This window comes from Danio rerio, chromosome 20, assembly GCF_052040795.2.
Source record: "Danio rerio strain M-AB ecotype USA chromosome 20, GRCz13ab, whole genome shotgun sequence".
Classification (NCBI taxonomy): Eukaryota; Metazoa; Chordata; class Actinopteri; order Cypriniformes; family Danionidae; genus Danio; species Danio rerio.
The window spans coordinates 29311796-29339695 of record NC_141040.1 but is presented as its reverse complement, the minus strand read 5'-3'; the positions used below and the strand labels follow the sequence as shown (position 1 = coordinate 29339695).

The window sequence follows — 27900 nt, the reverse complement described above, 5'->3', positions numbered from 1 at the left end:
CAGCTGCATACTATTAATTCAAACACAAGAAAGATCTTTTGCAAAACAATTATGTTTATTCATAACATGTAAATGAAGGCTGCCAGGGCTCTCTAACCCAAATATTATTCTAATACCAAATGAATCCAATCTCATTATTTATCATTTCTCACAATCAATGATGGTGCTCATAAAATTGAGGACACAAACCGAAGTTCTTCCTTGGAACACATACATAAATATTAGCATTTCAAAAAGACACTGGCATTTATATCCATCGCAGGCCATAAAAAGCCTTGCTCAATAAAACACCAGAAACACAAATCAGAAGTGATTAACTTTTACCATTTAAAACTGAATTGTAATAGTATGTCCCGACATAAACAGATTGTGTATCATTCAAAACGCAACAGCTAGCCTATTAGCATATAGCTCATATTTCCACAATACAGCAAAAGCTATTTCACAATGCAGCGCTATGCTTCACAGGTCACATGAGTATGTTTTTCAAAGAAGTGCCGCACAAGACATTCAAAGCCGTTTACTATGGCCTTTTATAACTCTGTGCTGGTGTTTAATCCTGATATTTGTCCTCTTCACACAAACAGGAGATATTAAATGTCAATAAAAAAGGCCCTTCTGCTTGTTAAAAGAGCATGCAAGAGTCCTGTCACAGTCAACTGAATATAAAATACCAAAACCGCCTGAATGAAGCACCTGGATTAAGATTTAGAAGGGACTGTTCACCCGGAAATGAAAATGTGCTGTTTAGTTACTCATTCTCAGTGCATTCGCAGACTTTTCTTCTTCAGGAGAATATTTAAATAGATATTAGATGAAACGGTCGATCATACAAGTCAAAGCCACTAGGCACTTTGACAGTAAAAAAAAACAACAACATAGAGGCAAAACAAAATGAATCCCCTTGGATCTACTTGGTCAGTGCAAAAAAACTAAACACTATTAATAAGCATTGTTGCTCACCAAAGTGTACTTGGACTTCATCCTGGATGGTTTAAAAAGGAATCTTTGTGTATGTAATCTCAGTATGTGATTGACTTTTCAGGAAGAATTTGTTTATTAATGGTAATGTTTTAAATAATAGCCAATTTCCCATTTAAAGACTGATCACTTTGAATAATAAGACTATAGTATTTCGTCAGGATCCACAGGTATTCATTTCGTTTTATCTATGTTTTTGTTTTACTCTTAAAATATCTGTAAGGAAATGAGTGGCATTTTATACATCACCAATGACCGGTTTTCAGCTCTTTTACTGTTTGCCTGAAGAATAAAGTCTACTTATATCTTGGAAATAAACACCGAACTTTTCATTTTTTGGTGTTTGACCCCATTTATCAATTATGCTTGTCTATTAATATAGTTTAAATGCATGTTGCTTCTTGAGAAAGTGATGACACTAAGAAATCTGATGTCCAGCACCAAATATTCACTCTGATTTATGGATTTGATTGGTTAGGGCAAAATGTAGCCTGCATACTGGATGCTTTCAGTGTTTCATACCGTATATTGTACTTGTGTGATTACAAATATATTTCTGCCTGCATAGTGTATCGTTGGAAGTCATTTTTAAGCAAAAGCATGCATGCTACCATAAAGGATGCATTAAATGCATATCGTTCGGCAAAAAGATTGACCTTTAAAGAAATAATTCATCCAAAAATGAAAATTTAGTCACAATTAAACCACCCTTAAGTGTTTTCAAACCTGTTTGAAAGTCTTTTTTCCCCATTTAAAACAAAAGAAGATACTTTGCAGAATGCTGGAAACTTGGAAGCCAATGACTTCCATAGTGGGAAATCAAAAAGTCAATGGCTACAGGTTTACAACACTCTTCCACCTTTTATTTTGTGGAAAGAAACTTGGAACCACCTGAAGGGTCAGTAAACGATGACAGAATGTTAATTTTTGGGTGAACTCTCCCTTTAGCATTCAATGCTAGTTCAGAGATGACCCTGCTTGCAGACTGTTACAGGTGTTTGTTTAGTACTGAAAGTGAAAAAGCTTCTTCTGTACATGATAGTGTGCTGATTGAGTCACTTTCTTCAACCCTTACTGTATGTACATTATTATACATGTGTGTGAGCAGATGGAGACATGCTAATGTTCATCATGGCATGCTTGTCCCCTTGTTCAGAAGTGTACTTAAGGTCACTTTAGTGTGCAGAAGAGGGAGAGGAGGAGAGAGGAAGCTGGGAAGAATTGAAGCACAGGGTTATTTGGAAGAAGAGGCAGGCACATTGATGGACATGGTGCGCCGGGCGTTGGTCACCTGACGCTGCTGAGCCAGAAAGGACTGACCGGGTGGCACAAGAGAGTTGGCTCGCCCACTGAGTCGTGACTCGATGGCCATCTTCTGGAAATTCAAGCTCTGTATGACAAAATGAACATTGAACAAAAAGCATCTCAACAAGATGACAATTTTTAAAACATTAAAATCCTTTAGAAAAAATTCGATCCCTCTTTATATTATATTAAGCAGCCCTAACTAACATGTACTTACACTAAAATTAATAATTTGTTACAATGTGTTTATTGTGTAAATATATGTGTTTATACTGTACTTATGACTGATTAAATACTTGCATGTAATTAAAACTGTAATTATTTTTGTAATATATTTATAATAACACTGTTTTCCCACCCCTTACACTTTAACCCACCCTTAAACCCACACATATCACCAAACCTATCACTAACTCTACCTGTATCCCATCTCAAGAGCATCTGCAGTTTATTAGGAAGAACAGTGAGTACATTTAGCTTATTTTGTGATGTAAGTACCTAGTAGTTAAGTTCACTTAATAAAAAGTGGGACCAAAAATTATTCATTGAATGAATTAATGAATGAGCGAATTAATATATAATCACCTTGCAGCATCTTTAACAAGATTAAATAAATAACTTCCAGGAATTTCAATTGCATTAAAATAAATAAACAGCATTCAGTTTTAAATCAAAATATAAATAACTTTAGAACAAATATATTTACAGTTGAAGTGAGAATCATTAGCCCCCCTTTGAATTGTTTTTTATATTTCCAAAATGAATTTTAACGGAGCAAGGAAATTTTCACAATATGTCTGATAATATTTTTTCTTCTGGAGAAAGTCTTATTTGCTTTATTTCGGCTAGAATAAGTTTTTAATGTTTTTAAAAACATTTAAAGGTCAAAATTATTAGCCCCTTTAAGCTATATATATTTTTCTGATAGTCTTCAGAACAAACCATCGTTGTACAATAACTTGCCTAATTATCCTAACCTGCCTAGTTAACCTAATTAACCTAGTTAAGCCTTTAAATGTCACTTTAAGCTGTATAGAAGTGTCTTGAAAAATATCTAGACAAATATTATTTACTCTCATCATGACAAAGATAAAATAAATCAGTTATTAGAGATGAGTTATTAAAACTATTATGTTTAGAAATGTGTTGAAAAAAATCTTCTCTCCGTAAAACAGAAATTGGAGAAAAAATAAACAAGGGGGCTAATAAATCTGACTTCAACTCTATATAGACACAAACAATATAACTATTTAATGAAAATATATTTAACTGTACATTATAAATGATTATGGTACATCATCATACCTTATTATACCAAGCTGTCACAATTAACTTCTCCTCATATTCCCTCAGTTTGGCCTGCTCGCACTCCCTCTGCATAATAACAGGAAATGAGGACAAACATGAGGGAAAAGGATACAAGTCACAAGAAAACAACACACAAATAAGTAAGTTTATCTGAAACTGCTCTACAAGAACAACATAAGACAAACCTCCAGAGCAATGATCTTCTTGTCTTTGTCAGAGAGCTGCACTTTCAGGGACTGAATCTCAGCTGAGGCTGGGTTTAGCTTGGGGTCCAGAGCTCGAATCACCTGAAGAAAAAAACAAAACAAAACAATATGATTCATCACCACTAGAAGAGGCGGGTAATACGGCTCTCTTTCTGTGAAGTACAGATTTGAAAAAGTGCAGAGCTTAAAATGATGCAGAAATTCATACTTCATAATTCTTATTTCAAATGTAGTTTCTCGCACAATGCAAAATATGAAAGAACATTTCAGTTACATTTTGGATTCTTAATTGTACATGATTTAGACTCAAAAAAATATAAAGGACATCAAAATGTAAAACTTAAAACAAAGAAACTCATAAAAGATCATACATTTTTTGTGAATCAGACACTGTGTTTGAAAGATAAAGATAACTACATCACGAGCTTTCTCCAGGTACATCTTGTATCGATCCTCCATCGCCCTCATGTCCTCATCTTTCTTCTTCAAGGCCGCCATCAGCTCATCCATCTTCACACCTGAAAGTGACATTGACCTTTAAAACTGACAGGAAGTTCAATACATTATGTTTGACTCTTGAAATTGTTAATTATGGGATTATAGACATCATAATTTGTGTAGGGCAGCATGAATCTTGCCTATAAGACTGTGAAAAGCAAATATGTAAAGAGTCTGATTATATGAACTTATATTGACTTACTGGTTTGAGTAGCGTCTGGCTGAAGGTCTTCCAGCAGCTCTTTCTTCTTCATGATTTCATCCTGTGCCTCATTCAGTTGCACCCTGGGGAAAAAATAATCAATAACAGCAAAAAGTGGATTTCAGAATTTGCATTTAAAGAGTGTTATTGCTGCCCTGCCAATAGGGACAATTGTAAACATGGCGTAATTTTAGCTGAAGACACATTCTGGTGGCACTTGCGACTTGAGATTACATCTTGTAAAGAAGCATAATAGGATTACTTTACTTTATCCTTAGCTGAAAAAAAAACATACACAACATGGAATACATGGGGATTAATAAACTACCAGGAAATGTTGACTTTTGGCTTTACTTAAAGCAATATCTCAACCAAAACATCAAAGAAAACTCATTTGATCAGATGTTTAAACTTACATATGAGCATCCAGCTTCCTCTTCAAATGAGACTGTATAAAAGCAAACAAACAATGACAGTTTTAAATCCAACATCTCTTACAGAAAGGCAAATGCATAAAATCCAGATCATTTAGAGCAGGGGTCACCAAACTTCTGGAAACTGACAGCTACTTCTTGGGTACCGATTAGTGTGAAGGGCTACCAGTTATTAAATAACAAATTTTTCTTAATTTACTTTTATTTATATGTTATTATTAATAATTAATAATATTCATCTATGTGAAGACATTCTCACAGTAGTTGTCAACAATGATTTAAGTATAAATATCAATATGCAACACTTAATTTGTCTGAAATTGTTTTTAAAGTTTTTTTTAAATATATAACTTAAAGTTATTTTCAAATTTACACCAATGCAAGTGTGATTTAAAAAGAATACCTATAAAAATATTAGATGCAGCCTACTCATATGTGGTGCTATGGTGAGCTATTTTTAGAACAGGCCCACGGGCAACTCATGTGAACCTGGCGGGCGGGCTACCTGGTGCCCAAAGGGCACCATGTTGGTGACCCCTGATTTAGATAGATGGTTTAAAACATAAATAAACAACTTCTACACCATTTAGTACTCAAGTGGCTCTAAACTTTTATAAATGTGTTTATACTGTTGAACACAAAACAAGATATTCTGAAGAAAATTGGAAAAAAGCAGCCATTGCTATCCACACAAAAAATCACTATAAAAGTCAGTGGCTGTTTTTTCCCCCAATATTCTTTTGTAAATCCACCTTTGTGTTTAACAAAGGAAAAGAAAAACAACAAAAACAGCACCAGTTAGTGGCGTATATATATAACTTACATCATCAGGTTTGGCTCCCTGTGTCTGCAAGGCCTTTTGCAGATCCTCAACTTGCTGCTGGAGTTCACTGATCCTTTCTCTGTTTAACCTTAAAGAAACAACACTCTTTCATGGGCATGTGTATACTGTGAACAGATAAAATAATCCCTGTTATAGAATACGTCTACTGCTATACACATTAGAAGACAAAATGATATTCCTAAATACGTCTAAATTTTTTAAATTCCATAAATATGAGGCAAAATTACATGGATGACCCAATTGTACCCAGAAAAGGGCAAATACAATTGTGGCATGGTTTGACTTTTAGTGTAAGATGTGACTTTACAGTAATTACAGAAAGTACAGTACAAACCAAATATACAGTAGCACTTACTATACAATAAACAATTGATTTTTAAAATAAACTAATAAATTAATAATACGAAATAAATTAAATAAATTTTATTTTTTTATAAAAATGAATCATTTTTAAGTCATGGCATAAAATGCTAAAACAAGTAAAACAGTTAAAAATTCAGGCTCTGCTGATTGCAGCATTGTCAATTTTAAGCCAATTGTAATCGTTTGTTTTGGTTCACTTTGGATTTTTCATAACTATTGCAGAGCCCTGGGGATCAGAGAGAGGCTTGGTCTTGTCCTGATCCAAGTTTGCAACTTTTTACTGATTATAAGAGCAACATACGGTATAAAAGAAGTAGAAATTAAAAATATATATAAGCTAAATTATATATGAAACAACTTGCTAAATCATGCAAATAAATGCAGTCAACTTGTTTGCAATATTTGATTGATTATTTGAAGTTCTCTGTTAAATTTTTTTTTTCCAAAGTCATTTGAGACAAGTTCTTAGACAAAGCTACATTTTAGGCTAATATAAATACATACTGTTTTTAAATAAACAAACAAATAAATAAATAAATAAATTAAATAAAAATCCTTAGTGTTGTTGAAAATGCATTTCCAATGTTCAGTGCAGTACGTTTACTGTATATCTGGTGTGTTATGTGGATGTGTACCTGTTGTCAGTGTCCAGTTGGCTGCGTCCGCGTCGGGCCTCCTCCAGCTGCTGCTGTAGCTCAGTAATTCGCTGTTTCTCCGACTCCTCCTGCTGCAAACGCAACATCTTGTTCTCATGCTGCAGGCGGATGAACTTCTCTCTAAAGACACAGGCATGCATGAAACGTTTTACATGCACAACTGATGTTGAAAGACCAAAAGATCTAAAACTACCATATACTAGCATTGCTATTGGGCTTCTATGTTTGTTATAAACAGTAGCACTACTTGCTATTTATTAGACCGCTTTGGCTAGGAGGCAGAAGTTAAAAGGTTCTGCAGGGAGTGCACCATCTGTCAGAGAATGTCACAGAAGAAACCTCCCACCAGCCTGCTAATACCCCTTCCCATCATGGAGGTGGCCTTTGAGTGTATTGGGATGGACCTTGGTGGGCCCGCTGCCGAAGTCGGTCATCAACATATCCTGGTCATCATCGACTATGCCACCAGATACCGCAAGGCGATTCCCCTCTGAGTTGTCAACACAAAATCCGTCGCCAAATAGCTCTTCCAGATCATCAGCAGAGTGGGAATTCCCTCTGAGATATTGACTGACCAGGGCACCCCCTTTATCTCTTGGCTGAGGAATGACCTCTGCTGGCTACTCAGGGTAAAACAGCTTCGCACATCCATCCCCAGACAGACGGTCTGGTGGAGCGGTTTAACCAAGTGTGCCGCAAGCCTGCGTTTGAGTGAAGGTCTCGGCCGTTAGATCGCCCCCTGGGGGCTGGCTGCAGTACAAGTCATAAAGCCCGCCTCCTCTGTGTTAATAAAGGAGACTTGAGCCCTAATAAAAAAATTAATTACACTTGCAATAAACTGTCCCGAAAGATGGTTCTGGTCGATTAAGGCATTGGTTATTGGTAATAGGTGCAGATCTTCATTTTTGTAAACAGTTTGTTTTTAGCAGTAATTTAACGATGGGCGTGTCATCGTGATTGACAGTTGTGATTGACAGTTTCTCAAAGCAGCGCGTCTAAGCTTCGGCAGAAGACTGAAGTGTTATTATTCGATTTCTGTGTTATTTTACCATGACAAAATGAGTTCAGCAGTAAACTACAGTTTCTGACATACATGATCCTGGTGGAACACTGTTTATTCGCTAAGGTCAGGGCTTTTTTCGGGCTTTATTAGTTTGCTGATACACGTACGCCTAGCCACCCAGATAGCAAAATACACTAGGGCCAGTTCCAGCTAGATTCCAGCCGGAGACTTACCCCTCAGAGCTCAGACTGACAACCTCTGCTGGACCTACTCCGGATGCCTGGACTCACTGCCCGATTCCAGCCCGAGTCAATCGAGCCAGATGCGGCGGCAGAGCGAGCCGGCGCTGCCGCATGCAAGCCGGAATCAGCCCGCGACGCCGCGAGTAGGTTATGCGCTGCGGCCCGGAGCTGGCGCGATTGAATATATAAAACCCTCATATTTGTTAACGTTATTACATCCATTTGTGATATGACAGCAAACGCATGCTGAGAAGTTCGGGGGGCGTGGTTGATTTTACATAAAGCGTTTGGTTGGAAGCTCGACTCCGCTCATTTTGGCGGCTCCTCCTCTGGCTCCATCAGACAGTCCTTCTGCACATGTCAAGGCTCCAATTTCAGCAGTCTTTTGCGACAGTTTGTGCCCGTCAAGCAGGCGTTTTGCCCTCAAAGTATTCAATGGGAAAAGGGGCTGTCGCGTCGTCCATATTTTTTACAGTCATTGGGTTTAACCAATAGCTTAAAAAGATGTTGCGGCGAGTAGTCGCAGAGAATGGGCGTGACTGGGACCTCATGCTCCCTTACATGCTCTTCAGAATAAGGGAAGTACCTCAAGCATCCACCGGCTTTACTCCATTTAAATTGTTGTTTGGGCGCCAGCCCGCAGACTGCTGAATGTGACCAGAGAGACATAGGAGCAGGAACCGGCTCCGCATCGCAGCATTATAGAGCACGTTCGGGACATACGAGAGCTCATAGACCATGTAATGCCTCTGGTCCGAGAACATCTAGTGACCTCCCAGCGCGCCCAACAAAGGCTCTTTGACGGGCCCGCACAACTCCGACAGTTCCAGGCTGGTGATAAAGTCCTGATACTCATTTCCACCACCACAGTGACATTTCTGGTATCCTGGCAAGAGCCGGGCACCATTGTAGAAAAGTCGGGCCGGTCAACTATAAGGTTCGTCAGCCAGGACATCGACGTGAGGAGAAGGTCTACCACATTGTAATAATGTTCGTTGTTGAGTGGGAAAAAAATACAGGATCTGCGATATCAGGTGAGTAGTATATTTGTATTTTAAATATTCACACAACGTGTGGAAGTGTGTGTGTGCTCTCTTTTTCCCGACTGCTCCTTCTGTTCTCCTTCAGAAAGAAGGATGTCTCTCCGGCACAATCACCAGAATAGACAGGTGTTATTTATTATTTCTGATTGGCCTGCTGATTAGCCGCTGGGCTCTGAGCATGCTCTCCCCCTTTATTGGGTGTTCGATCATGCTTACCTCTCTAAACACATCAATCTTCTGAAGCAATGGGTAGCACCCCGAAAAGACCTGGTGGCCTTCACTCAAAGCTCCCCGCCAATAGTAGGGATGGGAGAGCAGTTGTCAGAAGATCAAGCTGGAATCCCTGGTCAGTCAATTCCGGGATGTGTTCAGCGATCGACCCGGGCAGACAACCTTATTACAGCATACCATCCGGACTTCTCCTGGCCAAATAGACAAGCAGCGGTCCTATCAGGTACCAGAGGCCTGCAGACAGGCTATCGAGGATGAAATATCATGGATGTAGAAGTTGAGAATAATCTAACCATCTTGGAGTCTCTGGTCCAGCCCGATACTTATGGTACCAAAGCAAGATGGCACTCTCCACTTCTGCAACGACTTCCGCAAGCTAAATGACATCTCCAGCTTTGACAGATACCCAATGCCCAGAGTGGATGAGCTGCTAGACAGTCTTGGTGGAGCCAGGTTTATCTCCCCACTGGACCTGACAAAGAGATATTGACAGGTACCCCTAGCAGGAGAAGACAAAGAAAAGACTGCTTTCAGTCTTACCTTCAGGTTGCATGGGGAACCTGCAGCGTTCCAGAGAATGATGGACATTTTGCTCCAGCCCCACCAGGAATATGCAGCTGCTAAGCTAGACGATGTAATCATCCACTCTGAGCGTTGGGAGGACCATCTGGACCAGTTGCGGAGGGTACTGATAGAGCTCCGCTGGGCTGGGCTAAGCGCAAACCCCAAAAAGTAGCATCTGGGTTTAGCGAAAGCATGTTACCTGAGTTATCAAGTAGGACGGGGGTTGATCAAGCCTTAGCCCAACAAAGTGGAAGCAGTACAGCGAGTAGAATGATCGAAAAATAAAACCATATAATAACCATGTATTCAAATGATTACTAAAGACATTGTTACCATTAATGCATCTGAAATTCAGGAAAATTGGCTTTTCCATTAAATGTTTAAAATTAAACATTAAAAGGAATTAAACTGAAAACAATATGCAAATCAGTGATATATACAACCTTATACATACTGCGTGTAGTTTATTTTTATTAGCTAAATCAAACGGTATTTAAATATGTTTTTTATTTACAATACCCCTTCAATACATTGCCTTCAAGTTAATGACTTTGTGATGTTCATGTTTTTTTTTAAATAACAACATTAATAATGATACAATTCAAAGCATTCATAATATCAATAACCCTTTCTCTCGTCTCCTTGAGTGAGCCTTGAGGGACCAATTCATCATATGTGCAACCTGGTCATATTTCTATTCAAAGAAATTTCGATAATTTACATCATACCTGTACTCAATGGGCAACATCTCAGCTGCAAGGTTGTCATGGCTTGGACTTCCTGTTTGATACTTTCCTATGAAGTGTGAAATAAAAAAATAGTGTAAAAATAATTTCATACTATTTTAAGCTCAATTTTCAGTTTGTGTTTACTGATCTTTTAAAAGACTCAGAGAGATGACTAAAATAGCTGTGTTCACGGCTGAACTGGGGTCAGAATATTAATATAACTGCAGTACTACATTTGGTCTGACCAACACTTTTTTCTTGTAAAACCCTTTGACTATTGTGTAAAAAACTAACCAAAAAAACCCCCATATATATGGGGAGGCAGTGTCGCAGTAGATAGTGCTATCGCCTCACAGCAAAAAGGTCGCTGGTTCAAACCTCGGCTTAGTTGGCGTTTCTGTGTGGAGTTTGCATGTTCTCCCTGCCTTCGCGTGGGTTTCCTCCGGGTGCTCCGGTTTCCCCCACAGTCCAAAGACATGCGGTACAGGTGAATTGGGTAGGCTAAATTGTCCGTAGTGTATAAGTATGAGTGTGTGTGTGAATGTGTGGATATTTCCCAGAGATGGGTTGCGGCTCGAAGGGCATCCGCTCCGTAAAAACTTGCTGGATGAGTTGGCGGTTCATTCCACTGTGGCGACCCCGGATTAATAAAGGGACTAAGCCGAAAAAAAAAAAATTATAAATATATATTTTAAGCCGACTAAATTAACACATTTAATTAAACCATGTCTCATTTGAATACTGAAAACTTGCCATACATAATGTCACAGAATTCTTTTTGCAATCAGTCTACTAATATCAGTCTAATAAATATCAGTTGATTTTAATAATTCTTATTGATCTGCGTCATGTGTCTTGCCATAATTTAAAAATGCCCATGCCAAACTACTCCCCTCAAGCAGTGCAAAAGCCGCTATCACATTTAAGAGAGTCAATATGTACTTCACTGTCTGTCATTTAAATGCATTCAGCATACAGTGCATGCATTCAGTACCTGCCAGAAGTAATTGGTCCTGTTGGGCCTGTGTGCATCGCAGTTCTTCATTGGTCTCTCTGAGAGTGTCCCGTTCAATACTGATCCTCTGATGAAACACAATTAGCACAGTTTTTATGTCTGGTGCCACTAGTAGCACAAGAAATGGCACACTTTAGCATTACAATATACTCAATATTAACTCACCCTCAAGTGGTTCCAAACCTTACAAAGTTTCTTTCTTTTTTTTTTTCCAAATATATTTTTATTGAACACTTTTAATGTAAAAACATGTCAGAAAATTACATTGATTCGAAAGATAGTATCTGTCATACATGTAATTTAAGTTCTGACCCCCACATGAAAAATAAAAATAAAATAAAAATAATAGTAAATAAAACTAAATTGTAATTAAATAAACAACAAATAAATAATAATAACACTTATAATAATTAGTAAGTTTCTTTATTTTGCTGAACACTATATTTTGGATAGTTTGAAGAAATCTGAAAACATGTAACCATTATATTCCACAGTAAAAACAAATACTATGGAAATCAATGGTTACAGGTTTCCAGCTTTCTTTTGAATATCTTTTGTGTTCAACAAAAAAAAGTAAGTCAAACTGGTTTAAAAAAAAGTGAAGGAAGAGCAAATTATGACAATATTCCTTTGTAAGTGAACTAACCCTTTCAGCTTGTCATCTGATGTATTTAGTTGTCTGGCTGATTGCTTGAAAATGGATGAGTCTTTGTTTACCTCTCTCTCCTTCACTAAGGCATCATATTTCTCCTGTAATTTCTTCATCTCGAAGACCAGGTTATCAGCCCTTCGTGATTCATCCGACAGTTTCTTGTGAAGCTCCTGAACCTGAGGTTATGGAAACAGTACATTTTTTTTACCAAGACTGCATTTACTAACATGTAAAAACCACAGTACAATTAGTAACATTACAACATATGTGTACAATTTGTATATATTGTACAATTATATTATTGTACATATTGTACAGTTTAAATCCCCAAAAAAGTTCAGTTTTCAGTATCACATGAACCTTCTGAAATCAGTCAAATATACTGACTAAATGCTAAAATAACATTTCCTATTATTAATGTCAGTGTTGAATCAGCTGTACTGCTCGATGTTTCTCTGAAAACTAATACATTTTCAAGATTCCCTGATTTTTTGTTGAATAAAAAGCTTAAAGGAACAGAAATTGCTTAAAAAATACTGTTATTACAAATATCTATACCTGCGAAGCCCAAACTAAACCTTTGATTTGGCCGGTCATCCCATCTAAGAAGAGAGGACGAAAATTGTCATTTTTAAATCTAATGTAACCTTTTGTTTGTTTGTTTTATTGTTAAAACTGAAATTACTGAAAATTTAACTGAAATTAAATGTTTCCAATAAATGGTGCAAATTAATCAGCTTTAGTTTAACATACATACTGTACTCTCACCCAATGAATAGAGGACAAATCAAGGCAAAGGCAGATTGTGCTTTACTAGTGTATTTATCATTGAACTCCAGTGTTATAAATGTGATCGTTTATGTTTTAATTGCAATAAGTTATCATTTAAAAAACTGCACTACGATTTTAAGTAATGTTTTCTATTTACTTTTAAATCTTATGAAATCAATTAGGAAATTACCCATGGCAACTTTAATGTAATATAGCTTGGTATACTTACCTCCAGTTCTCAGAAAGTTTGGGCACCCCGCTCTATACTGTCCCTTTAAATAATTTATTGAATGTTTGATGAATAATTTGTAAAATAAAATTCTTAGAAAAAAAACTATACAGTGCATACAATAATCATGTTTTCTTCCAAGTACATTATTTTGTAAATTATAGATCCTTTATTGTTTACAGAGTAAAGAAAAAATCCACTGTATATTTAGATATGCATAAATTGAAAAATCAAAACATTTTAAATGTCTAGATATAGAATAAAATATTGTCTAAAAACGTACTTGTAAACTTTTTAAAAAATGCCAAAATTTGAAAGAAATTGGTAATTAATTTTGCTAATTAAATATGGCAAATAAAAAAACAATTATTATTTTTGGCCAAATTCATCTTCATCTATTTTATTTTGATACTCACTCTCAGCTGTGGTTATGTCTTAATTTTGCAGCATTGCATCTTTCTCTTTGCTAACATATTAGTTTGAAAACAAAACACTTTGTTGTCCCAGAATAAAACATCTAGCATGTTCATACCTGTCTCTTGTAGGTCTCTAACTGAGCTCTTGCAGCATTGGCCTTGCGTAGCTCCTCTTCAAGGCTGACCGTGTTGTGCATGTAAGTCATATTCTTCTCTTCCAGAGCTTTCATTTGTCGTCTGAGGTCACTTAAATCTTCCAACTTCTTTCTGTAGGTCTCAACAGAAGCCTCGAGCTTCACTGCCCGGTCAGAGCAGCTCCTAAACAAACAGTTGAATCACAAAGACTTCTTAAAACAGCCAAAAAATGGATACTGACAACAACTACACATTACAAAATTGTTTAAATAAGTTTACACTCACCTTAATATGTCTAACTCATCTTTAAGCGAGCGCGACTCCTCCGCCAGGCTGGTCAGTTCGTCATTACGATGCTGAAGCTCCACCAGTTGTTTCTCCAGCTCTTCACAGTGGATGCGGTAATCATCTTTAGCTGCCTCCAGTCTGGATATTACACACATACACACACAAAACACTTTATACTGTGGGGTCGTTGAATGCTTAATTCTGCTATATGCAAACCAACATTAAAGATTCAGGAAAAGGTTAATGAGACCCTCAGTTTCATAAGGTTAATTTTACAACATACAACATCAATAATGTAATTAAATCAAAATATAATCCCTTGAATAGACTTAATTTAGTTGTTCAAGCAAAAAACATGATGAAAGGCTGTTTGAACAGAAGTACCATGAGGAGTAGCAGGTGACCTCATTGAAATACTGCGGTAAAATAAATGTTCTTATTTTAAAGACATGGCACCAAACAATGAAATTTAACACAGTGCTTCTAATATGAGACCTACATTATACTGTCAATCAGATATATTTTAATCAGACAGTGAAGATCATTGATTTAAAACAAACCAGATCTTAAATGTGGTGAGTTTATAATGGCATGACAGTTCACTGTATGAGCCTGGACAGGCTTATTCAAAATTAAAAGTTCCTGTGTATAAGGTCTATTAATTTCAGAGAACTGCACAGTTGAAGTAGTTCCAGGTAGGTCTTAACCACATCTCATTTCAAGATCAATATGCCCAGTGATTTCATTTATTTCACAGCCTACAACTGTCAAACATCTAATTAAAACAAAAAGCTTTGGATGACACGTGTATCAAGTTTTTATATCAGAGTTATTTGAGGACAAAAGCCAGACAAATATCTTGAAATACAATCTGAATCTGTCTTTATCTGTGGTAGCTTAGACATTTTACCCATGTTTGCTTCATTATTTTAATTATTGTCTTCTGATATACCAGCAATGTGTTAAAAAATGCTAGCATCATTTATTTACATATAGCATGCCAAAGCATGCTATTGACATGCTAAAAAAATGAAAATGTATAGTCAACTTATTCTAGGTGTTCACACAATGTCTTTGTTCCAATACGGCAGTGAGGTTATGTATAGCAACCCATAAAAACAGACACTAAAATGTATGTCTATACAGTAGTCAGCATTTGAAGAAAATCAAAAACAATGTTTTCCTAAAACTATCAAACAACACCGTTTCTTGTCTTTGTACAATTTAAAAAAGTTTTTGATCCACTTTAAATGTTGCCTACTGTAGCTCTAAGCAAGCAATGTGTCAAATCAAGACATCAACGTTAAACATCAATATGCTAACAAATATGCTAAAGCATGAAATCAGCATGTTAAACAAGCTAAAATGTGCTAAATCTGCTATTAACACGTTAACATGCTAGCAATAAAAAATATTATGGAACTCATGCTAAATCTCTCTTCAACCAGTACAATATGTTGGATGATTTGTGTACAGTGGCCTACAGAAAGCTAATATAGCATCTATGCAATTAACATGTTTAAACGGTTAGCAATGTGGTAAGCAACATTCTAGGGACACAGAGTATTATAAAAACACGTTAGCTATAAATCTTGCAAAACCATGCTATGGCATGATAATTCTATAGAATCATTCTGGAAACATGACAAATCATGCTAGCATATGCTAAAACATGTTTGCATTGAGTTCCAGAGCAACATATGACATTAAAAAAGGTAAAAACATTTTTATCAAGGGTATTTATCAAGATAGTCATGATAGCAAATAGCATAACAACAACATACAACATGAAAACATGCTAAAATATACTAGCAATGTGCTAAATTGTAGTTAAAACATTCTAGCAATCTGCTAAGTCATGTGAGCAAATGCTACAAAACATGTTTGCAATATGATCGACTTTCTCAAACCCCTCTGATAAAAACTAGCCAAACTTGCAGATATTTCTGACAAGCTCTTTGACAGGGCTGTAGCAAGCCGACGATAATTTCTTATCTAGTTTCAATAATGACACAACTGCGATTACATTCAAATGCGGGTTATCATCTTGTATGTTTTCGGGCAGTTATCTTGTCAGATGAAGCTGTACCTGAAATTCTCCTCCTGAAGCTGCTCCAACTGGAACTGTAACTGGCTGTGCTTCCGGCCTGATGGAGTACTGGGGTCATCGAAAGTTTCAAGCTGACTGGATCGATCGGTCAAGAGGTCATTCTCTGCCAGGAGGCTGTTCCTTTCCTCCTGCAGCACTGTCACCTAAACAAGAGGGAAAAGGTCAAACACAGAACATTCTGGGATATGTGATGTTTACTGTGTCAAGGGATGTATAGGACTGCATATAGTGTATATTACCATTCATAAGTTTGCTAAACCCTTAATCAAAAATAAAGTCAAAATAGTAATATGGATACATGTTAAAATAACTGATTTCTATTTGAATATATTTAAAAAATGTCATTTATTCCCATGATGGCATTACTTTTCAAAAATCAGTGTAATATACCGATTTGGTACTAAACAAACATATTACAAACATACATCACATAAAACTAAGAAAAGTAATTTACTTTCTAAGTATTTATTGTCAATTTGGATTAATAAAATGCATTCATGCCTAATATAAGTATAACAACCTTTTTGAATGGTAGTATATATAGAGAGAATGATGTAAGAATTGTTATTTATTTAAATAAAAAAGTATGTATTTAGTTTTTAGTGAATTAAAATAGACGGCAACTAATTTAGCATTATTTGTGGTGCTTTTTTAATACTGACCTGAAAAAAGAGGACAGCTAACTCAAATGAACAGATAAATATTTAAATATATGTTATTTTAAATAACTTTTCGGAAACTTGCGGAATGAACCACCTATAATTGTATTAAATAAACTCCAAATAAATAGTTTCACGTTTAGCTCACAAAATAAGTATAGCATTTCACTGGTTGAAATTATTCCACTGTTAATGTTATGCATGTTAAATGTTTTTTTTTATTGTTTTAGAGTGCGTCAATATAAAAAACACCCAATAATTCCATCACCACTCATTCCATGAGCTCTTTTTTTCACACGCACACACAAACCCCCTCTCCAGATTAGACCAGGTTTTTTTTTCCAGTGGTTAGATTGGTTAGTTGCAGCGCAAAGTTTTAGTTTAAGCTAAAGCTAGATGCCATGCATTTGTTTAGACTTACCTCTCATTGGTCATGGATACTTTTACAACTCAATCTGTCAAGAATCAGCAACACATGAATTTCTAACCCATTTATGGGAATAGAAAAGTTGACATGAAAAAATACTAATTACCACAAATGCCATGAAATATACTTAAAATATTCAATTTAGATACTTTCCATTACAGATTACCTAACCTCTCTGTAAAATCTAAAAACACATCAGCCTTTAAACAGACATGTTATAAAAAAGCAATAAAAGGCAAAATCTGTTCATCCATGAAGATGAAGAAACAGAACAGTATAAATTTGAAATGCTGCTCACTGAGCCAAAACATACAGTCTGCAAACAGACACTAAAACTCCTGCTGTCTCTGGATATTTCATTTTCTAAGAAGACAGATATTAAATAAGTACATGGATAGTTCAATCCTGTTCCTGTCTACATTCATGTCTAGATTATAAAACATTTATAGCTACAGTACAAACACGTATGTGCCATTTTAGATTCAATGCTATTTGAAGCTTCAATTAAAGTATTAATATTGTGAAAAATAGAGATTGTTTTATAACTGACATGTTACTGAGTTGAACTGAATCCATCTAAAATGAGATGAACAATGACACCATATACATCTTCTGTTTGTAACTGAAAGTGAGGTCATTCCATAACTGATGGATTTTACAACCTTTTTACTGTATATTTTTTAGATTACTTCTGAAAAGCCTCTTTGAAACAATCTGTAATGTGCTTTTTAATAATTTTCTGTATTATGTTTCTATATTCTTTATGCTGCACTGGGACAAATCTGAAAATATCATGTGGGAAATTAACGACACAAAATTGTAATGTGTGTCACCCAAATTTGGTCCAATTGTGTGCTCATTTTACTTGCTTTATATTGTCAAGCTGCTTAATCATAGTTGCAGCACATTTGAAATGCTCAAAAATGTGTCATTCCAGAAACAAAGAAATTTGTAAACATGACTTAACATCCATATTATTATTATTATATCTTGACTTTCATCTCACCTGCATGTCGAGCTCCTGACAGCGCTGTGCTAACTCCTCTTTCTCTGCCATGACTTCAGTCAGATCATCTAAGGCTTTCTTTAACTTTGAAAAAAAAAAAAACGCTATTCAAATATTACATTTAAGGGCAATATCAACATGATGATACAATAATGGTCTGAATTTCATACTTGCTGTTCAGTGTCTCCAGCAGGTTCTGCTCCTAACTGAGACACCGACTCCCTGCTCATAAGCTGTAATTAATACAAAAACATTAGAATTAATTTTCATTCTATATGAAAGATAATATATGACCACATAAAATATGAATCTTCTCCGACCTCCTGAATGGCAGTCATCACCACATGCTGTACAGATTCCTCTAAGGTCATGATTATCTGGATATATTCTAGACAAACAACAATTGCAGTGTTGAAAAGAATGCCTACTAAATAAAGCCATGACATATTACATAAAAATTAAAAGCATAACAGTTTTGAAATAGCATGTGATTGAGAGTAAATTATGACAAAATGGTTTGAGTCCACTGTGACTTTACCTTGTTTCCTGTCGCATTTGACTGCACAGCCGAGGATGAGCTGCAGGAGGCGTCCCAACTCAACCTGATCTGACTGCTCTACTACCCGCATCAGATCAGGCAGAGGGAAATCTGACATCTGCTGTGCCAAAACCTGAACACATGGTCATCATATACATGCATCGTTTCATTAAGCATTCCAGCATCTTAAAAACAAGCTCACAACAATAGAAAAACACAGTCTGCTTAAACTAAGAGCACACAAATATTATTTGTTTTCTTGTTTTTATTGTTCACATCACATCAGGCAATGCTTCTTGAGAACAGCAAAGTCAAAACTGGTGTGTATTTTTTATAGAGCAGGGCAGCTTTAACCAACACATCCCATCTAATCACACTGACTGGATAGTCTAGCTGACTCCTGGCTCCAGTTAGCTCTTGGAGAAGTCAGTAGCCTAGAAGCTCACATACTTTTCCTACCCTGCTGTCACCCTGTGAAAGTTTACAAGTTGTTTTGTGTTTATTTTTTCCCCAATTTCTATTTAACAGAAACAAGATTTTTTCAACACATTTCTAAACATAATAGTTTTAATAACTTTTTTCTAACAACTGCTTTATTTTATTTTTGCCATGATGACAGTAAACAATATTTGACTAGATATTTTTCAAAACACTTCTATACAGCCTAAAGCGACATTTAAAGGCTTAACTAGGTTAATTAATTAGGTTAACTAGGCAGGTTAGGGTAATTAGGCAAGTTATTGTATAATGAAGGTTTGTTCTGTAGACTATCGAAAAAATATATAGCTTAAAGGGGGTAATAATTTTGTCTTTATAATGATAAAAAACTGCTTTTATTCTAGCCAAAATTTCTCCAAAAGAAAAATATTATCAGAAATACTGTGAAAATTTTCTTGCTTTGTTAAACATCTTTTGGGAAATATTTTAAAAAATAAAATCAAAGGGGGGCTAATAATTCTCACTCCAACTGTATATATATATATGAATTACAACATTACTGACAAAGTCAAATATTTAAAATACTTCATTTCACCTGTAATGTGCAAGTCATGAATAAATGGGTAAATAATCCACATAATCTCAAACTTTATATATAATCCACAAATATATGTAACAAATCTTTATTACAAAACTCACTGGAATACTTGATTGGTCAGTCGTGAGATGCCACGATATGTTTTTGCCTGATAACAACCGATTAAACAAATAACAGTAAAGTAAAACAGGTTGGCACTATCTTGCAACTGAATAAGTAACACAATGTAGATTTATCCAGCTGTTTGTTTTGTACTTGTATACATTCAATTAATCAGCTAGTAAATTATTACAGCTCAGATAAATGTTTTGTGTCAAATGGTTTACTTTTGTGGCAAATAGCGGAGTAAAAAGGGGGATAATCTATATCATGCCAATTATTTTAACACAATAAAGTCCTTCAGTCTTATACATGTTCATGCTTTATTATGAGGGAAAAACAGCTTGATGTACTTTATCTCTTACATAAACTTGCTTTCATTGTTTTTCACACAGCTTGTCATTTCTGTCACTGTTTCAGTGGTAAATATTTAGGTCATGTTAGCATATTTTTCTGTATGCAATTTCGATGCACCTTTTGAAAGGAGTATTTGTTTTATTTAGCAAATTGGATGTGAAGCAGTGAGCAACACTAATTATGTACAGTCATATTTTGCTTGTTCAAAACAAAATGCAAATATAGTACAATCAACCCAAGCTCACACAGATCACTTAAACTGTCAAGCGATTACAATTCATGTGACTTTGAGCATGTGTGAACCTATTACTATAATTTTAGAGTTAAAGTTTAACTGATGCCATTCTGCATCTTAAAAGGTTACATTTATGTAACCACTTCAATAAAACAAACCTTTAGTAAGTCGTTTACCTCATTATAATAGTCAACAATCATCTGCAGGATCTTTTTGAGGTTGTTCATCTGTAAAAACAGATAGAATCAAAGACTTCAGCTTTGACTAACACATTATACATTGGGAGTGCCCTCAACATTAGATTTAAGCACCAAGGCCAAGAAAAATAAATCTACCTTGAGTCTCACATTATCTCCAACATCCTCTTTAATGCGGGCCAGCCAGCTCTCACTGAACCACGAAGGATCTCTGTAATTGAAACATATTGATCAGAGCAGTTTTAGCAGTTTTAGCTAATTCACTTGCTTTCATTCAGATCAGCCCTTTCAATTGTAGTTTAAAGTAATTAGAATTATGTCAAACTCCAAGACTCTACAGACTAATTGCAGTACACATGAAAGATTTTTTTAGTTTATTGCCATATAACTTTTCTGTTATGTGTAAAAATAAAATGACATCATCAGCAATAAATAATGTGTAAAACAAGATAAAAAGGTAACACTTTTCTTGAAGGGGTGTCCATAAGATTATTATTAAACTTTTATAATTATGCAAGACACACCAGGTATGTGAATGAAATTTTATGCATGCTTACAACAACTGTAATTAAGTCAAATCAAATTTCGTCATTCGCCCATTTATAGTACATTAAATGCAAAAATTACATTGTTTGTTATAACAACTTGACGTAAACAAATACAACCTGTTTTTGTCTTTATCATGACAACTTGAGATTACTAATACAACAAATCTTGTCATAAATCTGTCATAAACATGATTGTCATTATAGAAAAATATAGAAAAAACATGACATTGCGATATTTCTGTACTTTGCGATAAACATTGCGATATAAATACAATTTCATCAGACAACTTAAATAGTTCCATTTGGAAAGTCATTCATTTAGACTGACTGGGATGATTTTGTAGAGGAGTGAAATATATTTTCCCCAATTTACTACATGCATGTAATAAACAACCTACAGTCATAAATAAACACAATAGAGCAAAATATTAAAATGAAAATAACAGTGCTTGATGGTTTTCTGGGGAGAGTCTCACAGTATTCAGGCAGAGAAAGTGAATAATAAAATGTGAAATAACATTGCATAATCTTCATCATCATATAAATAATTCAATGAAATTAACCTTTCTTTATGCACTATTACAATGCGTGAAACTCTCTTTAAATGCTCACACAGTCACAAGCCTTAAACACTGATATATGGTTAAATTCTGCAGTGTCTCCACAAATCTCATGTGTTTTGACCTGTGGTTTCTGGTCAACAGTAATCAAACTCATCATTGCATATCTGGCGATGCAACTATTACGGATGCACGCAATGTGATATCGATGCTGAAGCAATATATTGTGCAGTCCTAAATGTTATGAAGCTGTTATAAATTTCAGAAATTTAAGAGCACTGCCCTAATATTTTATTTGACCTCAACTACAGTGATACAAGCTAAATTTGTCATTAATATATATATATATATATATATATATATATATATATATATATATATATATATATATATATATATATATATATATATATATATATATTAAAAGCTTCATATATATATATATATATATATATATATATATATTTAGTGATAACATGATCAGAAAAATATTCCTCATATTTTATTATTTTATATGATTATACAATTATAATGCCTCTAGACGATATGACAGCTTTATGACAACAGATTTATGTTGTCTTGGAAACGTAAAGTTGTCATGTCAAAGATAAAGACCACTTCTAATGTATTTGTTTATGTCCAGTTGCCATAACAAACAGTTAGTTTGCTATTGCAATATTGACATTTTGGAGCAACCTCTCCAAAGCAGATATTCAAGTAGATAGCAGTGGTTTCCCAAAGAGCGGGTCACGAGACAATGGGTAAAAAATCCAAATCCAAAAATCAAATTAATTTTATTCAACTATTAGAATAACTATATTTTATCCATAACCTACTGAAAAACTAAAAAGTAGTTAATAGTAACATTGTTAACATGTTAATAATAAACAATATATAAACAACAACAACATGCAAATTAAAAACCATCAGCCTTTAATTTTTTTGCAACTCCTGGGCTGATTACATTAAAGACACAGCAATAGCATCAGATGCAGCACATTCATTTTATAGCATCAGGTTAAACTTTCAAACACCTTTACGGCACTCATGTACATTAAAAATAAATACAGGTCATTATCAACATGGAGGATTTTTTCCGAGTGTTGTTCCCCAAAATGAAACGACAAATAGACTTGAGCGTTTTGGTATGTGTGCACCGCTTTGTGCAAGGTTTATATATTTATAACCCCCTCAGAGAATATTGGGGGTCGCGAGTCACTGGTATTGTTATTTTGGGGGTCGCTGGCTGAAAAATTCGGAAACCCATGCGACAAAGCAACTACACATAAACAACAAAAAACAAACAATATACAGATAAAACCCAATTTCAGGTAATATGACCCTGAGAACGAGCAACAACCCAACGCAAGCCATAAAATATTTATACACTGACAGTCTGAGATATAAATCAGTAATGCTGACCTGGATAAAACAAATGACATTAAGCAGCGCAAGAAAAGAATAGAAGGTGGGAGAGGCTGAGATCTGTAAAACCGGTTTTGATCACTTAGGCAGACTTGTACAAATCAGATACGAGGAATGAAAGTTGCTTAGGACATGAGCTAGTCTGCCAGTGAATAAATGTGACACACTCACATCTGATGCAGAGCCTGAGACATGGCTGCTCCTGAGGTCAGATCCTCCACAGTCTTACAGGGCGCTGCGGTTTTGAATGTCTGCAGCTGAGGAAAGAAATGAAACATAGGAACTGTAGATAGAATAACAATAAAACAAGGATTAAATACATTCAGCAATCGTGCACAACTAGAGGGGTTTCTGAATATTTTTTCAGCAAAACTCTTTAAATATAAAACATTTACTTGATGTAACAACACCATCTACTGGCAATTAGTAACCCTTGTTCTTGCTCTATTTGCTGTGAGTGACTGTCTATACCAGGGGTGTCCAAACTTGGTCCTGGAGGGCCGGTGTCCTGCATAATTTAGTTCCACAACCAAAATTAAACAAACCTGAACCAGCTAATCAAGCTCTACTATAAACTTACAGGCAGGTCTGTTGGAGGAAGTTGGAGTTAACTATGCAGGGCACCGGCCCTCCACGACCAAGTTTGGTCTGTACAATCTCATTTGCATGTTTTGAGAAATCTGCTCACAGCTCAGGGGCAGGCCTTTAAGTTTATGTTTTTTGATAGTGACATTGATTTTTTGATAATGATAATTAAAGGAAATGATTGTTTTTAAGTGCAGATAGATACCCTGGCTTGTTTAGGCATGTCATGGGAAAATAAATAAATAAGACATAAAAATCACCAGAGGTAAGTCTTGGTCTTAATGAGTTATTTCAGCCTGATCTTACAAGAAAACGTAAGTATTTTACATTTTGTCAGTTTAGTGGCTAAGTGTTCAGTCGTACGAAAATGTACGATTTCAAAAAGGAGGCATGGCACCCAACCCCGCCCCTAAACCCAACGGTCATTGGGTGATGAGCAAATTGTACTAAATTGTACAAATTAGATTGTACGAGTTACAAATTAGCCACTAAATCAAAAAGTTACAAATTGCTGTGAGATTGTGTTGGCTATTCAGCAGTTCATTCAAGCGATTTATTCTATAAGGCTGACTTATTTTACTTTCATATTTATTTATTTCATTTTCACATCTGCTTTAATTGATTATCATTGTCTCGTGACCTCTCAATCCTCTATTTTAGAAACTGCATTGCTTGTACAATAAAAGAATGTGAATGAGGCAGAACCATAGTATAGGTCATTTAACATAAATATTTAATAGGTTATGTATTAAAAGTGTTTCTTACATCAATAAAATTTGAACGCATACAGAAGTCTCACTAAAAAGCAATACTACAGTGTAAACATTAACAAAAAGCTCCATCGCAATGTTAATGATTATGTCACATTTACCAGAAGATCTTTGAACAGCATTGCATTTTTAAACCCTTATGGGCTGTTTTAGTCTAATCTTGGCCAGGGTGCTCATGCAAATGTGCTTTTTCTAGTAAAATACAGGTTATAATAATATTTTAATTAATAATACTTTACACATAAACTGAGTTAATTTTGAGTTAGTAGGTCTGACTAAAGAATAAATCTCAGCTCACTATGCATTTAAAGAGATCATTTCACACAAAAATAAAAATTCGGTCACCATTTAAACACCCTTTAATTGATCCAAAATTATTTTTACTTTCTTTCAGCTATTGAGCATAAAAGAAGATATTCTGAAGAAAGCTAGAAACCGGCAGCCATTGACTTGCATATTTTCCCTCTAATATGGAACTCAATGCATGGTTACAGGTTTTCAACTTTAATATTAATAATATTATTAATAATAATAATAAATTGTATTTAGAATGCACTTTTCTCCAACCACAGAGAAATTAAACATGCAATAAAATACAAGTATACATTTAAAAAAAGCTCTAAAATATAAACACGGAATAATCAAGAATCTAAAAATGTAGTCTTGAAAAAGATTTGTTTTTAGCATCTTCTTAAAATTAGCTAGCGTGGAAGCCTTTCTTAGAGAGTAAGGGAGAGTATTCCATAACCTAGGTGAAACAACAGAGAAAGCTCTCTCTCCCATTGATTTTAGTCTACAGGGTGGTTGTTGAAGGGTGAGAGTATCAGTAGACCGTAGGGAGCGAGAAGGTGGCACAGATATAGGAAGGAGCGGTATCATGTAGAGCTTTATTTGCAATTGTGAGTGTTTTAAAAATGATACGGAACTGAACTGGGAGCCAATGCAAGCTATAAAGCACACCAGTAATGTGGTGGAGTGTGTGTGAGAATGCGTGCTGCTGAGTTTTGAATGTACTGTAGCCATTTGATTAATTTAGCAGGTAAACCAACAAAGAGTGCATGGCAGTAGTCAATCCTGGAAGTGCCAAATGCATGAATGAGTCTTTCAGCATCTGGTTGAGTGAGGTAGGAACTAATTTTTGCAGTGTTCCTCAGATGATGAAAAGCAGATTTTGTAATGCTTTTGATGTGCGAGTCTAGTGATAAATGAGTGTAAAAAAAACACACCAAGGTTACGTGCTTTGGTAGATGGACAGATGACAGCATTATCCAGATTCAGTTAAAACTCGCTGTCTTTGAAAGTGGCTGCTGGTGTGCCAAAAAGGATTACCTCTGTTTTAGAACAATACAATTTTAGAAAGTTTTGATGCATCCACGTTTTAATTTCCTCCACACACTCTGAGAGAATTGAGGCAGTTACAGACAGATTGGATTTGATTTCTTCAAACTATCTTAGTGTTCAACAGAATAAAGAAACTCATAAAGGGTTCAAATCACATGAGGGTGAGTAAATGTACATTTTTGAGTGAACTACTCCTTAAAAGCGTCCTTCATTTAGGTATTACAACAATTATAAGCAAGAATTTGTCATTTATTACAGCAAAATGAATAAAAAAATTGCAACACGGAGACACTAGCATGACTGAGAGCATGAATCGGCGACGATAACCGTGTTTTGCATCTTCCAATTCTTTCTGAGAACTATACAGAAGGGGCCCTGATGCAAGCGCGATGTAAACACAGCCCTGGACCAGAGCCAAGTGCAGACAATCGCGTGCACGCGCCGTATGCGATCACACAGCGCAGTGTCAAAAATCAAGGCGACATCATATTAAACAGAGACTGGGGATATCTGATTGCATAAGTAACATTCCACAAATACTCCAGCTAACCTGATTAGACGTCTAAATCGGATGAGGAAGTTGGCTGCGACTGTTCGTGTTGTTTACATGTCTAACCGCATTTAGAGGCTCGTTTGTCCTCATTTTTGTATACATATATCGGTGTCACGTGCTGTGCGGGAGACGCAAGGAGGAACGAGAGCATTAGTTAATGTTGTAATGATGCACCGCAACCCGCGTTTGGCTTACGTGAACGAGCGCACATATAAATGCCTTATTTCCGGTATTTTTACACCATGCCAGGAGGAAACGACTACCTGCGACAGGTAACGCTAACGTCCTGAAGCTGATGAAAGAAAATAAATGAACAATTCCTGGTTCTGCTGATTTTTAGAGAAGCCAGCGTCTTACCCAAATAATCAGGCTCTCGCACAGCACCGTTTTCTTTAAATCCATCTCTCCTCAGTGTGTCGGGCAAATATCTCCGTCCACCTGTCAACAATGCGCTTCCACTTCCCACCTGCGAGTGTATTTGCCTAGCGCTGCGTTCGCGTCTATTGATTCTACGCACTAACTGAAGCGTAAACTCTTCGTGAATCGACGCCGCTGATAAGGATTGGGGGATTGATGGGATCAAGAGCGCAACGGCAAGAAATAAAACACCAATGGTGTCTTGAGTTCAGGACATCGGGCAGCCAATCAGAGCAGTGAGCTGAAGAGACTGGCACAGCAGCAGTGAATGTGACTCGCCTATTTGCTGCACTCGCTTGGTGTCCCACGCCGTGGTAAATGAATATAGGCAGTGGAAAAGGTTGTGTTTAATAAAATTCTACACATTACATCAAAGGCGGCCAGTATGTAATTTGGTTGTTATTGGTCATCCTGCTAATGGCCAGCTTTCAGCATAATGATCATTCTGGACCAGGTAAGAAACCATAGATATAATGTAGGAAGAAGAACAACACCAGAACACCTACATTTAATTTGTGTAAATATTAATTCATTAATTTGTTCATTTTTCTTTGGCTTACTCTCTTTATTCATCAGGGGTTGCCACAGCGGAATGAACCACAGACTTATCCAGCATATGTTTTACACAGCGGATGCCCTTCCAGCTGCAGCCCTGTACTGGGAAACACCTATGCACTCTCACATTCACACACATACACTACGACCAATTTAGCTAATTTAATTCACCTATAGCGCATGTCTTTGGACTGTGGGAAAGCCACACGAACATAAGGAGAACATGCAAACTCGACACAGAAAAGCCAACAGACCCTGCTGATGCTCGAACCAGTGACCTTCTTGCTGTGAAGCGACAGTCCTAACCACTGAGCCATTGTGTCGCCCCTAAATCATGAATATAAACCAATATAATTTTCCATTATAAT

The 27900-nt window shown here is 35.9% G+C and overlaps 2 protein-coding genes across 3 annotated transcripts in view; one reads left to right on the top strand and one right to left on the bottom strand.

Moving 5' to 3' along the window:
* Positions 1-36: 36 nt before the first annotated feature.
* Positions 37-27034, bottom strand: hook1 (hook microtubule-tethering protein 1). 2 transcript variants are annotated; one of them, XM_087297801.1, is made up of 23 exons: positions 26918-27034; positions 23483-23568; positions 20917-20989; positions 20758-20808; positions 18855-18987; positions 18637-18704; positions 18487-18549; positions 18317-18400; positions 16204-16367; positions 14112-14252; positions 13808-14009; positions 12341-12451; positions 11603-11690; positions 10609-10675; positions 6777-6917; positions 5758-5845; positions 4917-4948; positions 4501-4583; positions 4218-4318; positions 3780-3881; positions 3592-3660; positions 2273-2371; positions 37-2192 (listed from the first exon to the last, which is right to left on the bottom strand). In XM_087297801.1, the coding sequence occupies exons 1-23, from the start codon at positions 26960-26962 to the stop codon at positions 2157-2159; spliced, it is 2127 nt and encodes a 708-aa protein (XP_087153927.1). In that variant the 5' UTR covers positions 26963-27034; the 3' UTR covers positions 37-2156.
* The window catches only part of si:dkey-183n20.15, a 13116-nt gene continuing 12015 nt past the window's right edge, over positions 26800-27900 (top strand). The window contains exon 1 of the mRNA XM_087297803.1: positions 26800-26832. The gene's annotated coding sequence lies outside the window, so the exon portion shown is untranslated. The remainder of the gene's footprint in view (positions 26833-27900) is intronic.

Excerpts from the sequence above, each read along its gene's own strand:
- hook1 (XM_087297801.1), bottom strand. The coding sequence starts at position 26,962 with ATGGATTTAAAGAAAACGGTGCTGTGCGAGAGCCTGATTATTTGG. Across the intron at positions 6,918-10,608 it reads ATGTTGCCCATTGAGTACAG|AGAGAAGTTCATCCGCCTGC; the intron begins GTATGATGTAAA and ends CTGTGTCTTTAG. Across the intron at positions 3,882-4,217 it reads ACCTGGAGAAAGCTCGTGAT|GTGATTCGAGCTCTGGACCC; the intron begins GTAGTTATCTTT and ends TTTTTTCTTCAG.